The following is a 14,891-nucleotide window of genomic DNA, read 5'->3' as shown; positions in this document are numbered from 1 at the left end:
ACCTACTGATGTATTTTGATTTATCCTGCCCTTTCAAGGTGACTTAGTGGGGATTTCCCTTCCGATAGCAGCTATCTTATGATTGAGGGAAGTTGGACTGAGACAGCACCCAAAGTCACCTGGTGAGTTTTTAGAGCTGAAGATGGCTTGTCCAACACTTTAAACACATTGCTGGCTCACCTTCCAACTGTACGGAAGCTACTCCTTCATCCAGGGCCCAGGCATACAGCAACTGTTTATTTATCTGCATGGCTAGGAGGGTGACCAAAAGCAGCTCCTGCATTCACCAGCCATGCAGAGCCAACCCATGTAGCACCATCAAGTCATTTCCTACAAGCACAACAGCTTTATGGACTTTGTTTCAAAAACACGACATTAATTTTATGGCACAATTTTACAGCATGCTTCCTAAATGTTTCATAGTTCAAATGAGTTCTGGAAAATATTATCTGGAACTGTGTGTTTGACTCCAGGGAATTATCTGGATTCAAATCCCAGCTTAGATAGGTTCAATATTTATTCAGGCATCAAAAAAACAACAACAGATAGATCTGACTTTGGCCAAGTCTAATGTGTGTGTGGGTCCCAGCTGCTTTGCTTTGAAAATCATCATTTATAATTTAATAATATAGTTGAGTCTTAGCTACCATAGTTTGTTTTACAGGCACAGCTGCTAATTTTGTGGTTCAATGCAGTATGTGAAACTAAAGGAGACAGGACAGATATATGTCTGTGTGTGTTTGTGGACAATGTGTTTGCTCTATGCAATCCGTAGCACGGCTAAGCCCATGTAAGGGTATGTCAGGCCGGTTCACGTTCCCACTTTGCTTTCCACTTGGTGCTTTTCTCTATTAGGCATTTTTCTCTCCCTTGATGAAACACTTTCCAAATATTTGCATGAAAAGATAGCTAAATGTAGTACAGTGGCTAAAATATTGCACTAAAACTGGAGACCAATTTCACCCTTTAGCCATGCAAAACAACTGGATGATTCTGAGCCAGCTCACTTTCAGTAAAACGGCCAGAGAGTTGTTGGTGGAAACACTTGGAGGAATACTATCTATGAGGGGTCTTTGGTGCTCTCTGAGCTTTTCTTGTTTTCTTGCAGACATTTCATTACCCAAACTAGGTAACATCAAATACGCGAGTAAAGAATGATGTTTGCTATCAGTTTATATTCTAGTGGCTTCCAGTGTTGGGGGGGTGGGATGGTCTTAAAGATTCTTTGATTGGGCTTAATGCTGTAGGCTTCTTTGGTAGTTTCTTGATTGGGGTATTGTTTACTTGATTGTTGGTCTGATGTTAACCTTGGAGTTAATCTATGCTGCTCTGGGTGTTGATTGCTGGTGGAGAGATGCTTGGGTCTTTTTGTTTCTTTTTGAGCTGGCTGATAGTCTTTTTTGCATGGTCTATAGATCGGCGATGTGCCCAACGTGTGCGCAGGTATGCATACCCAAAATGCAAGGTCCGTGTGCCCCCTCGTGCATGTGGCCCCTGTGTAGGTGCCCATGCCCTGTGCGTGCACCCCACCCTGCATGCGCCCCCTGTACATGCGCCCCGGCCCTCACGCATACATGTCTGAGACCTAAAGACCAGCTAGCTGGTGGGAGGTGAGTGGTGGAGATGAGCTGGGATGATGACATGCATGCCCACAGAGGGGGCACTGCATGCCACCTCTGGCAAGCGGGCCATAGGTTCACTACCGCTATTATAGATATTGTTATTGCCTATGTGTCTATTGATGGCTGATTTGTCAGAGTGCCAGGCTTCTAGAAATTCCCTGGCAGTTCTGGAATTGGCTTGGTCTATGATGGTCACATTTTCCCAATTGAAATTACGGTTTAATCTGTCTATAGTTGTGAAATTAAACCATTTTCATCATGTCTTCTGACTGGGGATGCATTCTGCTAGTCTGTTTGTCCCACATAGCAGTTGTTGCAATTTTTACGTTGTATGTTGTAGATGATTCCTGTTTTTTTTTCTTCTGGGGTTGTTGGGTCTTTTGGTCTGCTTAGGATGTTTTGAAGGGCTTTGGTTGGCTTGTGTGCTATTCTGATTCCATGTGGTTGTAGTAATCTGTTGGTGGTTCCTGAGATATTCTTGATGTATGGCAGTGTAATTCTTTTTAGGGTTTGTGTTGGTTGTGCTGTATTGGGTTGAGTGGTCAGGGACTTTTTGATAAAGTTGCGTGAATATCCATTTTATTGGAATGGGTTGTATAGATGCTCTATTTCCTTGTTCTGCTGTTTTGGTTTGCTGCAGCGTGTTCGAGCTCATCTAAATAAAGTTCTTACAGAACTTCTGTGAAAGATTGGATTGTTGCTTTAGTACAAGAGCACCTGGTTAGTATGAGAGTTTTTTCTGTAGACTTGGGTTTTTAGTTTCTCTAAGATCATTCCCACCAACACTGACAGGCAAGCCATTAGAATATAAACTGATAGCAAACAGCACTCCTTACTAGCACTGATGATGTTACCCAGTTTGGATAATGAAAAGTCTGCAAGAAAATAAGCAAGTCGAGAGAGCACAAAGGACCTCTCATGTCAATCTTGAACTACAAATATTCTTTTTTATCAGTACTATGTATGCCACTTTGAGCAGATGGAGGACAGGCAAGATATGAACTGAAAAATAAATGTTTAAAATATCGACTGTCTTTGCATAATACCTCAAACTCCCATTTCGTTTGCCTATTTGGTAGAGCTATTAGACCTTGTGTGCAAAATTCTGGATGACCATTAGATGGTGCAAGGTTGAGATTTGTATTGTTATCTGCTGTTATCTGATGAGTGTCAGGTTTGCAACAGAGACCTAGTGCGTATCTTTGTGGTATACTATGTTGTATGAACCCAGCTACTGTGCTTTGGTTTATAAATTATAGGTCTGGCTCACAGCTTTGGAATATTACCAATAGAGTGTGCTGCACTGTAGATCCAAAGCCAAACTAATGCCTTGGAGTGGGTGTAGATGTGCACTCCACACCTGCTGGGGCTTCCTGAAGAGCACATGCTTGTAGTGAAATTCTCTGTCCAAGCAATAGCATTTGTAAAGAACAATCCCCCAATTTAAAACAGTTTAGCATTCCATGTAACAATTCCATAAACAAGTCTTCTGTCTCTACTTTGTTTATAGTGGCAGGAAGAAAGAAGAAAGAGAGAGAGAGAAAGACACACAGAGAAAGAGAACGTCAGAAAGAAAGAAAGAAAGAAAGAAAGAAAGAAAGAAAGAAAGAAAGAAAGAAAGAAAGAAAGAAAGAAAGAAAAGAGAGAGAGAGAGAGAAGAAAGAAAAGGGGAGAAAGAGAGAGAGAAAAAAGAAAGGGAGAAAGAAAAAGAGAGAGAGAAAGAAAAAAGACAAAGAGAGAGAGAGAGAAAGAGAGAGAAAAAGAGAGGAAGAGAGAAAGAGAGGAAGGAAGAAAGGAAAGAGACAGAGAGAAATGCAGAAAGAGAGAAAGTCAGAGAGGAAGAGAGAGAGAGAGAGAAAGGAATGAGGGAAGAAAAAAGAAAGGAAAGGGGAGAAAGAAAGAGAGAGAGAGAGAGAGAGAGAGAGAAAGAGAGGAAGAGAGAAAGAAGGAAGGAAGGAAGGAAGGAAGGAAGGAAGAAAGAAAGAAAGAAAGAAAGAAAGAAAGAAAGAAAGAAAGAAAGAAAGAAAGAAAGAAAGAAAGAAAGAAAGAAAGAAAGAAAGAAAGAAAGACCTTGTGAGGATGTGAGCTTGCAAGTTTACAGATACCCACCCCGCTCTCCCTAGACGAGAATTTCCTATGGAGGCTGGGCATTTTCCACAGCCCCACCCAGCATTCTTTAACAGCTGCTGGAAATTGTTAGCACAATGGGAAATAGCTGATAGGAGGGGGTTGTTTGGAAACGTATCTTGTTTTTCTTCTCTGGTTTTTATTAGCCTAGAAAGTCCCAAACTCAGGAAAAAGAGGTGCTTGTTTTGGCAGTGAATCATGAGTCATGTGTGCAGAGGGATGCATATTTTGAACTACTGGTATGAGAGGCCAATTGCTGCAGATCACCCACACATCAATTGTATGTGTACATAACAGAAGTTTTCAAGGTTTAATGCTAGGCAACTTCCTTTTTTCCTTGGTTTTCGGAATAGTTTTCTCTCCAGAGATTATTTCTTCAGATTTGTTTTTCATTTGAGCAAGCTCACTGAAGTTTCTAAATTATATTATAGAAGTTCTGTAAATATATTACAGAAGTTAAAATAAGATTTGTAACTGCTCCGGGACAGTATGATATGCAGCATATTCTAATTCTGGTTTGAAAATCCAATACCTCTTGCAAATCATCTTCTGCAATAAATTTATTAGTCTACCTTACTAAACTGAAGTAGAACTTGAAAAAAGTACTTAAGGAACACAATAAGACTGATGCTTTCTAGAACAAGTGACTTGTTGTGTTTTAACTTTATCTCATACATTAGGTATGAACATTATCTCATACATTATCTAAGATGAAATTTCCTAACAATTAGAACAATTAATCAGTAGAACAGCTTGCCACCGGAAGTTGTGAATGCTCCAACAATGGAAGTTTTTAAGAAGAGATTGAACAAGCATTTGTCTGAAATGGTATAAGTTTTCCTGCCTGAACAGGATTGGACTAGAAGACCTCCAAGGTGCCTTCCAACTCTGTTATTCTGTTAATCTGAATGTTTTTGCCAAGAGAAATAAAGCATGTTAAGTATACAAACTCAGCTGAACCTGTTTTCCTGACGTGGTGGTTTTATATTTGAGTGGTGTTTTATGTAAAATCCTGAACTATCCATCCCTTCCCTAGCTGCAATCATTACTGAAACAATGCAGCAAAAGTTTAGTACAGCCTTGGGATAGTATAAACAACAGGCGCGCACACATCCATTCAGAAATGCTAACAGCCATGCAGCAGAAAAGAAGAACCTTTAGCCTTGCTTATAGATCTCCTCTGAAGCAGAGACTCTGGGCTATGCCAAAGTCCTACAAGTAGACCTATCATTTTTGTTTGCTGGTGTGATTTCACTGTGGGAAATGAGCATGAACATAGGGAGTATTCACAAAACATTCTGGGATAAAAGCAAAATATTTTCATCAGTGTCCCGTTTTGAGTATAAGAACCATAATTTGAAAGTTCCAGAAATAAAGAGCCGAATTTATTCTCTCTTAAACATAGCCAATTAACTCATGGTTTTATCTGAGGCACTGATTGGAACTGTAGTTGCTTTGTAATCAAAATCTGTCAGCACAGCGGGGAATTATTTTATTATTATGATGAGTTTAATGTTAGAGTTAGCCAATTAACTTATATATAAGCCAATTAACTTATATATAAAAGAGGCCAAAGTGTAAGTTTAAAGAAAAACAATACATAAAATAATAAAAGAAGCAGCGATTCAGTTAAAGAGGAGCAATTGAATAGCAATGATAATAATTAAGAGACAGTAAATGTTGAAATATCATCAAAAGGTATTACTGGTAGTACTTAAAAAGATTGTCTTTCTTCTATGGAATATTTACATACTGCACTTAAAGGACTTTCCATCACTAAGTACAGTTAAAGTTGTGTTTCCCGTCCTGACTGCTCTCTTCAGTGCTTCAAATTTCCCAGGCAGCATGCCAGTTTAATTCAGACCTTTATTGTCAATGCATAAGATGTGTACAATGAGATTGGATGAGCCTCCTTTAGTGCAGCCTCCCCCAACACAGAATACATCTCAATAACTCGTAAGTGAAAGAAAGAAAATCCTAACCCAGTGGATCATACTAACAGACACACGATGCTATATACATATATGTGCTTAACATTACATTATCTTATATTGCACCAGTGTAGACATGTTGCACGTTGTGCTGGCCCTGCAAGTCTGTCATGCTATAATAGTTGTGGGGTTATGTTGCATTCAGAAGTTTGACAGCCCACGGATAGAAGTTATTTTTCAGCCTGTTCGTTCAACTGGTTATGCTTCTGTATCTTCTGCCCGATGGTAGGAGAATAAAGAAGTGCTGACCAGGGTGTGAATCATCCCTGAGGATTTTCCTCCCTCTGCTGAGATATCGAGTCCTAGCAATTTCATCTTAGCAAGGTCAGGGGACGACCCCCATGATATTTTGTGCTCTACTCATTACCCTTTGTAATGACTTTCTGTCTGCGGATGTCAAGCCAGCATACCATACCGTAACGCAATATGTGAGGACGTTTTCTATTGTAGACCGGTAGAATTGATAAAAATTCTGGAAATTGAAGTCCACACACCCCAAGAATTTCCCAAAGCTGGGAAATGGTTCCTTAAATGAAAAGACCGTATGTAGGCTATTTTGACTCTGTTCAAGATCTACAGAATCAGAACATCGGGATATTTGCAAGCCACAGAACATTACCAGCCAATCAGTGCCAAAGTTAAGCATTGAGAATTATCAGCCAATTAGTGCTTGTCTATTGGCCTGTGACCAAGAACCTCGCCCTACGTTCTTAGGTCCATATCTTGCCTCACTGATTGGCTTCTTTTTCTTTTTTCTTTTCTGCTGCTGCTGTGCTTGTCATGGATAAATACCTATGTTCCCTTTCAACTTCTAATGCCGGAGTTCTGGCAGTTCTGCATTTGGATTCCTTAAGCTTACAGCAATAGCACTTAGACTTATATAACACTTTACAGTAGTTTACAGCCCTCTCTAAGCGGTTTACAGAGTCAGCCTAATGCCCCCAACAATTTGGCTCCTCATTTTACCCACCTTGGAAGGATGGAAGGTTGAGTCAACATTGAGCCTGGTGAGATTTGAACTGCCAAATTGCAGTCAGCCAGCAGTCAGCAGAAGCAGCCTGCAGTACTGCACTCGAACCACTGCACCACCGGGACTTATAATGCCACGATGCTAATTAAGATAGGAAGCCAGAGCTGTGGGGGTAGGACCAACCATAAATCTCCACCTTTGTGAACATGGAACATACTTTTAGCACAAGTCAGTGATACATAGTCATTTCTGAAAATGCATTCTTGAGATGGATTTTCTCATCAATACACAAAACTACCAGAGAAGGGATGTACAGTATAAACTACATAAAAGTTCACTATGTGAGCAGTGAGCATTTTATGAGCAAACTCTTTGCAAACTAATGTGACCAGTGAGGATGCTTCATCATGCATGAGTATGAGGCTTGTGCCTTTCTATACAAGATATCGGGCCATTGTTCATTCCGTGTTAGACAGATGCTTTGATTCAGTTACCTTCTTTGAATGTCAGAAGATAGTAGGAACTGATGCTGTATTGCTCCATGCAGGCTGATATATACTGAACATGGAATCTATATCCCTTTCCATCTATCTCTTTCTCTCCTCCAAGCAAGTATTTAGTTTATTTTTCATGCCTGTGAAAAATAGTTGGAAAGTGCAAAGTCAAAGCCTGGCAAAATCTCAGAAGTTAAGTAGCATTTCCAAAAATTCAGATTTGGGGCTTTAAAACTTTCTACCTTTACTTATAGAAACAAATCGTTACATTTTTCAAGCACACACACACACACACACACACACACACACCAGAGGTAGTATTCAGCAGGTTCTGACCAGTTCTGGAAAACTGGTAGTGGAGATTTAGAGTAGTTTGGAAAACCGGCAAATGCCACCTCTGACTGGAGATTTTACAGTATCCTTCCCCTACCACACTCACCAAGCCACGCTCATAGAACCAGTAAAAAAATAATAATAATCCCGCCACTGACACACACACCATGCAAGAATTTCTGCTTGCTAGTTCAAGGTTGCTCAGGAATTTGATGTTAATTCAGCTACATAGTATTGCTGACTATCTCAGGTTATTCAGAGCTCTCTTGTATCTGCAGCAGGGAATTTTGTATTCCAATCCCCTCCAGTGATAAGAATCCTGTGATTGTTCTCTATAACCCTTCCATAATCTGATGGCTCCCAAATATGTTGGAATTACATCTTCCAGATTACAGAAGACCACGTTAAAGGAGTGCAAGAATTATCAAATGAGTCTGAGCTGAGCCATTGCTGACTCCACAGTCTACTGTATTTCAGGAAGAATGGATAAGCTCTTGGGAAGGATGTGGTTCCAGCTGCTTCTGTTCTCCCTGGTTTTTATCTTAGGCCAAGGGAAGAAAAGTAAGTTCAAAAAGTGTAGTCTTGATTATGATTTTCCCCAATCCAGGCTGCTTGCAATTTGGAAACATGCTTCTAGACTACAGGCATCATAAAATCAATGGCACTCCCAAATGGGGCTTATATACTCTTCAAATTAAAAAGAAGCAAAGCATTAGCATTTAAGATCAAATGTTACAAAGCAAGAATGGCTCATGCCTCATATCCAATTGTATAAAATGTCAGTGTGGGCGCAATGAAGTTTTATGAATTTCACATCTGAAAATTCAACAGTGATGATGATCATCATCATGAGTTGCACTAATATACAATTTTATGTGATTATGCTCACTTTCTAAAAAATGGGAACAATTGATGCTATAAGTTTGAAAGAAAATTATGGTATGACCACATTTTAGAACTAGCCTATTCCTAGAGAATTATGTTCTAACCTGTTTGTTTGTTTGTTTGTAGTTAACTACTGTGTGGCTTCTAAGGCAAAAAGCTGCACTGAATGCATCCGAGTGAGCAACAGCTGTACTTTTTGCACAGATGAGGTAAAAGATTTTCAGTTATTGAAGATAGGACGATGTGATCTCAAACACTGAGATTTAGCCATGATCCCTGTCCATCCAGTCCTTTGACATTGATCTGTTTATTTTATTATTTAATCCTTCCTCCTTCAATCTGACAACATGGATTTCATGAATTGTTTGTCAGTTTTAAGAACCAACAAAACCCATTAAAAACAGTAAAAGAACAAAAATTAACAAAAAAGAATCCACATACTCTTTTATGGTGATTTGATTTCCTCAGTAGCACCCCTCAGAAACACTGAGGGGAGAGAGAATTAAATACTGAAAAGTATTCCCAACCTAACTGAAGTTTCCTTCAGGAGGTCTACATGGTTAATAACAAAATAATTTTATTTTCTAAGGGGATGTCTTCTTTGAAACTTGTGTCCTAGTGAGGCAAAAAAAATCAAATAAATTGGGTTCGAAAGCTAAGAATTCAGTCAGTTAGGGGTTGGAGAGATTGCCTGGTTATCTACTGTAGTAACCACAGTAACAGCCACTTTGTGATGATGCCTACAATATAACATCAACAAGGCCAAAAAAGATTGGGAAATTTCAATACAGGCATCATGCTCAGTTAGAATTTTTCAATGAGTCACTAATTCTAACCTTAATGTAATATTAAGGCAGAGGCTGAATCCCTAAAGATAATTTAATTTTGAGCCTAATTTCTAAGCATACTTTACTGTCTAATTATTCTCATCCCAGAACTTCAAAGGCAGCCGTTGTGATTTGGAAAATAATCTAAGGAACTCTGGATGTCAGAACAACATAAAAGTGAAATCTGGAGAGTTATTAATTACTAAGGTAAGTAGAGGTACAGTGAAAGAATGATGGATATAAACATAAGAAAATTAATATATACCTGAATAATCTCCCAGAGCAGCCCAGTGCAAAACTTGTCAATAAAAAGATTAACTAAGTAGCTATTCTCAACGAAGTAATTTCTAATTAGAATGTTTTGCTGATTTAATGCACAGATATCAAACTCACCATGTCAGCTGCCATCATGTGATGTTTCACAATGTTTTTCCCATTCATGGGGCTGGAGCGGGCGTGGCCTTGCATGACGCCTCCAGCCCGCAGGCCACCAGTTTGACACCCCTGATTTAGTGCAACCATTTACAGATAGTCCTCGACTTATAAGCACAGTTAAGCCTGATATTTCTGTTGCTAAGCAAGGCAGTTATTAAATGGGTTTTGCTCCATCTTTTTTTGCCATAGTTGTTAAGCAAATTACCACAGTTGTTAAGCAAACCTGGTTTCTCTCATTGATTTTACTTATTAGAAGCCTGCTGGGAAGGTTATAAATTGTGATCACATGATGCTGGGACAGTGCAACTGTCTTAAGTACATGCCAGTTGCCAAACACCCAAACTTTGTTCATGTAACCATAGGGATACTGCAACAGACATGAAGGTGAAAATCAGTCATAAGTCACTTTTTTCAGTGGCATTGTAACTTCAAATGGGCACTAAACAAATGGCTGTAAGTCAAGGACTACCTGTATACCCATAGTACTGTAATATTATCTTGGGAATCATTACATTCAACCAATTTGCTATGAGAGTCTTCTCTAAGTCTTTTCAGGCTCCCCTATTACGTATAACTGATGTCTTTCCTGGCAGGATTTCAAAATTAATACATCTTTGAAAAAAGCACAAGTATCTCCGCAGCACATATCACTCAAACTGAGACCAGATGAGGAAGTAAATATTACCATGCAGTTGTTTGAGCCCTTTGAATCTCCTGTGGACCTCTACATCCTTATGGATTTTTCATTTTCCATGTCTGATGACTTGGACAACCTGAAACAAATGGGCCAGAACCTTGGTGAGAGATTAAATGATCCCATTTTGAAAGATATTTCTCATTCAGTTAATTATTAGCAATTTTTCAAGGAAGCTGGCAAAGGGAGGGAAACAAAATCTAAGACCAGCAGGTGGATTATATATGTGGCAGTTAAAAGCTGGCACTTTTTTTTTTTTTTTTTTTTTTGCAAACTTGATTTATTCCAGCTTCAGCATGGAACATGCGACTAAGAAATCTATTCCCATTTTAAATGCTTCATTTGATTTTCCTTGGTTGTTTCTCATCATGGAGGCCCTCACATTCTAGGGCTGCTAGGCAACTGTAGAAGAGAGGATAGGGCTGGGTGGCAGAGTTAAATGCATCATCAGTTTAGAGTCCTTGCATTCCTACAAGCACTCAAAGTTCAATCCTTCCAGTATTCCATTGATCATTATCTGGCATCAATTCAGCGCTGAACTTTAGTTGACCAGATATACGCTTGAATAAATCTTTTATGCTGCATTCTTACAAATGGTCCTCATTCTTTGCCCCTGACAGCAACCAAGCTAATTTGAAACAGTATGCAAAGTTAAAGCTAGTTAGCATTTGGATGGGTAATCACCAGGAAATAATGTAGCCATTACCATGGAAATCAATAAAACATCCAAAAAGAAAGCTGTAAGAAATGCTTCTTCATTGTTGCCAAATAACTAGATGCCAAATAATCCATAGTCATTCATAGTCAAGCTGAGCTCAAAGAGATATTTGTATTCCCATGCACCTATGCATATGCATCATCAGAACCAAGTTGATATATATGAAGGCCATGTTCTTGCTTTTGTTTATGTACTAGCAGCAAAGCACAAATAGCATACAAAGAGAACTTACTCCTGATTTAGAGAACTTAAAATTAAAACAAAGCAGAGTGGGGGGCGGGGGAGAAAACCATAGGAGGAAGAAGTAGAGTGAGTAAAGTGAATGAATACTTTATACATAGATTTAACTTTGGGTGGATTGAGGACAAATGTATTAAGTCCAACATTTTATAGGAATAGGAAACTTTAAAAAAACTAAATCAGTTTCATAGTTGTTTCCTATGACTAAAATGAGTGCATTTAGGATATCAAGATAATTAGGATATAAAGGATATAAAGTTATGAGAGAGAGATTCAAATTTGGGTAATATACAATTAAATTCATAAAGAATGGTGAAAACTTAATAATTCATGTTCTAACCAAGGACCTAAGAATGATTAAGGTAGCACCTGAGGATATGGGCTGTTCCAAGCAGTGTATTTTATTCTTATAAAATTAAAGTGTTCAGGTCCGATAAATTCAAAATTTCCAAATATTGAGAGAAACATTTAGGTATTATTCCAAGAGCTGAAATCACAACTACAGTGCAGTAGCAACAAATTTCTTTCTCCATATGTATTAACTTCCATCTACAAGTCCTGGTATTTTCTAAAATTTCCTTTTCTCAATCCTAGAATTACCTGGGATAGCAATATCAATGAACAAGACTTTCTTATTTTTATTCTTATTATAGCATCTTCAAGTCCCTTAAGTTTTCTTAGCAATATTGTTTAAGTAGTTTGCAATGGCTTGCTTCTTAGGACTGAAAACAGTGGCTATCCAAAGTTACCCAGGTGGCTTTGTGCCTAAAGTGGGATTAGAGTTGATGATTCCCCCAGTTTCTAGCCTGCTGCGTTAATTACTATACCAAACTGATTCTTATTACCATAATACTAATAAATAATTCAAAAAACAAGAATGTATACTCAAATCGCATTAAAGTTCCCTTGTAATACACTTTGCTCTGCATGGTCATAAACATCTCTCAGGATTGCTATAAATTTTAATTGGTTCCAGGAGTGAATGACTTTACTTCATCCAACATAATATTTATAGTAACTGAACTCAATTGTGGGATTATAAGATTTAATCTAAAGTCTCCAAATATTTTCATCCTTCCTTCCTTTCTTCTATTCTGCTAGCAAATTTCTTGAGGGAGCTGACAGATGACTATACCATTGGTTTTGGCAAATTTGTGGACAAAGTTATAGCACCACAGACAGACATGAGGCCTCTAAGGTGAGTAGTAGTGATGAATCCATTGGGGTCACTTGGAAATGAACTATTCAGGATCTATATCATTTTTTTTAAAAAAATAAGGCTTTTATCTAATCTGTGATCATCTAGTTCCATATTTCTTCCTCAGACCATGCTTTCTTACTTTCTTACAATATTCTATGTATACACAAATCTTGTAGATATCAACCAACACACTGTTGATATATCTGCTCTCAGTCAGAATTCCTTTGTTTTTAATTCTGCCATCAATTGGCCCGTTGAATCTATTTCTTTTTGAGGACTTAGTTTGATTAATCCCCCAATAAACCTTCTCTTTTATATGCTTTTTAAGAAGCATATAAAAGTCTCAGTGAATGTAGCTTCATTAAAGCTACCCTAAAATTATGCTTTCTAAACATTTCACAAAGGGGCATATAACAGTATTTTAACTGCCCCATGAATAGACAGTTTAAGTAATTTGGCTCAGACTTGTCCAAGCAAGTCCTGAGAACTATTTGAATAAAAGATGACTCATCTGTTTGTAGAAAGGGACTCTTGTTTGGGGGTAATTTGGTTTTTTATTTTTTTCATCACTTTGAGATGAAACTGAGGAAAATACACAGAGAACCAAGTTTGCTCTTTTAAAGAAATCCTGTATGGAATTTTCTAGCAATTGGAAAAGGAAAAGGAATGTTAATGTTAAGATCCTTTCCTCTTAGCCTCTGTGTGCATGTGTGCATGCATGTGTGTGTATTGTGTGCATGCATGTGTGTGTATTTATATTTATAATATAAAATGTGTTATGTATTATCATGTGCATTAAACAAAAATAACAGGAACAAATGGCACCATTCTGAGAAACTGAACCCAGTGTATGAATTGGTGCTCCATGTCTCACTACTCAGAAGTAGGGTACATACACAAGAAGTAGCAATGTTAAGCCTCATTGTCCTCTGCTACTATAAAATGTTTGCTTCTCACAACCTATTCTCATAACTTATTGGTGCTTTGGGCAGGTTGCTATATTGTGTTAAACCTTATAGCCTAATTTAGAAATAACAGTGGCTAGCTTGTATATTATGCTCCAAATAACAAAGTTGAATTTGTTTTAGTGTGAGATTTAAATACAGTCTCTTTTTACTTTTTAAATAGAAACTATTCTGCTCAGATTCATTGCATTAAATATTGTGAGAAATAATCAACTGTTTTTGCAAGGGATCCTTGTTTAGGATTTCTGATAGTCAGGTTGGCAGTAGTTACCCATTAAAACTGTCTGTCTTTTTGCTTTCAGATTGCAGCAACCTTGGTTTAATGCTGACCCGCCTTTCTCTTTTAAGAATGTCATCCGTCTAACCAATGATATTAATAAGTTCAGCCAGGAATTGATGAAGGAACGTATATCAGGGAATCTGGATGCTCCTGAAGGTGGCTTTGATGCTATATTGCAAACAGCTGTTTGCAAGGTAAACAGGGAGGAGGATACGGAAGATGGCATAGACATAGTGGTTCTCTATAAAGGATAAAAACTACCTTAGCTGCATACTAAACTGGGAGAGCAGTTGAAAAATGTAGGGCAGATTTTTGGTTTGAAAAACCACAGACAGTTTTGTTTGCAGTTTGATAAGAAAATGGGTGAGCTTTGGAGTTAGATATCATAGAGACTGTTTTTTTTTTTTACTTTATTTTTTTTTTACATTTTTGAACCATCTATCTCCTTCAGGGATCATTGCTGTTATCCAGTTTTACCGTTATCAGCTCCTATCTGGAGTTTGGATATTATAGTCTGAATACCAGCTAAACATCTTAGTGAAGGTCAGGGGAAAAACAAACTACCTAGTGCCTAATAACATTTGTGAATTTAGGGAGCTGAAGAGTTCATTGCCGAGGAGACAAGATAAGCACGAAATGCCCACATCTATGGCATTGTTAGTTTTTTCAATTAACCTCGATCTGAACTGCATTTGAAAGACATACCCAGTGGTTACTAACATTCCTGGAATAGCTGTTCATAGCATATTTCTCAAAAGTTATCATGAAAAGCTTTTCTGTACTTCTGGTAGCTATTCCCACTCTCAAATTATGTGATTCTTCCTGGCACATGGGGAAAGCACACTTTAATTTTTTTAATCTTTTTTTATGCAGATGATACGATTATATAAAACCTGGATGTTTTGGCATCTTTATTTTTGATGAATTGGGGACTTTGTTGCTGACAGTTATGTATGCTACTCTTATTCCCTGCTGAGAATCAGCTAAACATTGTGCTGTAGTGGTTTCCCATCAAATTTAGAAACATGTTTCAAGGGGGCAGGAGGTGCCAAAATGAGTCTCAAGCAGAGGTGGTATTCAGCTGGTTCTGACCAGTTCTGGAGAACCGG

General features: G+C 38.1%; 1 protein-coding gene across 17 annotated transcripts in view; it reads left to right on the top strand.

The window, feature by feature from the left end:
• The window catches only part of ITGB4 (integrin subunit beta 4), an 82,011-nt gene that overhangs the window by 16,327 nt on the left and 50,793 nt on the right, over window positions 1-14,891 (top strand). For 10 of the 17 annotated variants that reach the window (XM_087924856.1, XM_087924853.1, XM_026701996.2 and 7 more), the window contains exons 2-7: window positions 7,926-8,098; window positions 8,549-8,631; window positions 9,358-9,456; window positions 10,278-10,482; window positions 12,438-12,534; window positions 13,805-13,976. In XM_087924856.1, coding sequence (XP_087780982.1) covers window positions 8,020-8,098; window positions 8,549-8,631; window positions 9,358-9,456; window positions 10,278-10,482; window positions 12,438-12,534; window positions 13,805-13,976 — 735 coding nt within the window. In that variant the 5' untranslated portion in view covers window positions 7,926-8,019. The remainder of the gene's footprint in view (window positions 1-7,925; window positions 8,099-8,548; window positions 8,632-9,357; window positions 9,457-10,277; window positions 10,483-12,437; window positions 12,535-13,804; window positions 13,977-14,891) is intronic. The other 7 variants (XM_087924859.1, XM_087924850.1, XM_087924858.1 and 4 more) reach the window with 1 other exon arrangement.

This window comes from Pseudonaja textilis, chromosome 2 (assembly GCF_049901715.1).
Source record: "Pseudonaja textilis isolate UNSWEBS1 chromosome 2, rPseTex1.2, whole genome shotgun sequence".
NCBI lineage: Eukaryota > Metazoa > Chordata > Lepidosauria > Squamata > Elapidae > Pseudonaja > Pseudonaja textilis.
This window is presented reverse-complemented; position numbering and strand designations above follow the sequence as displayed.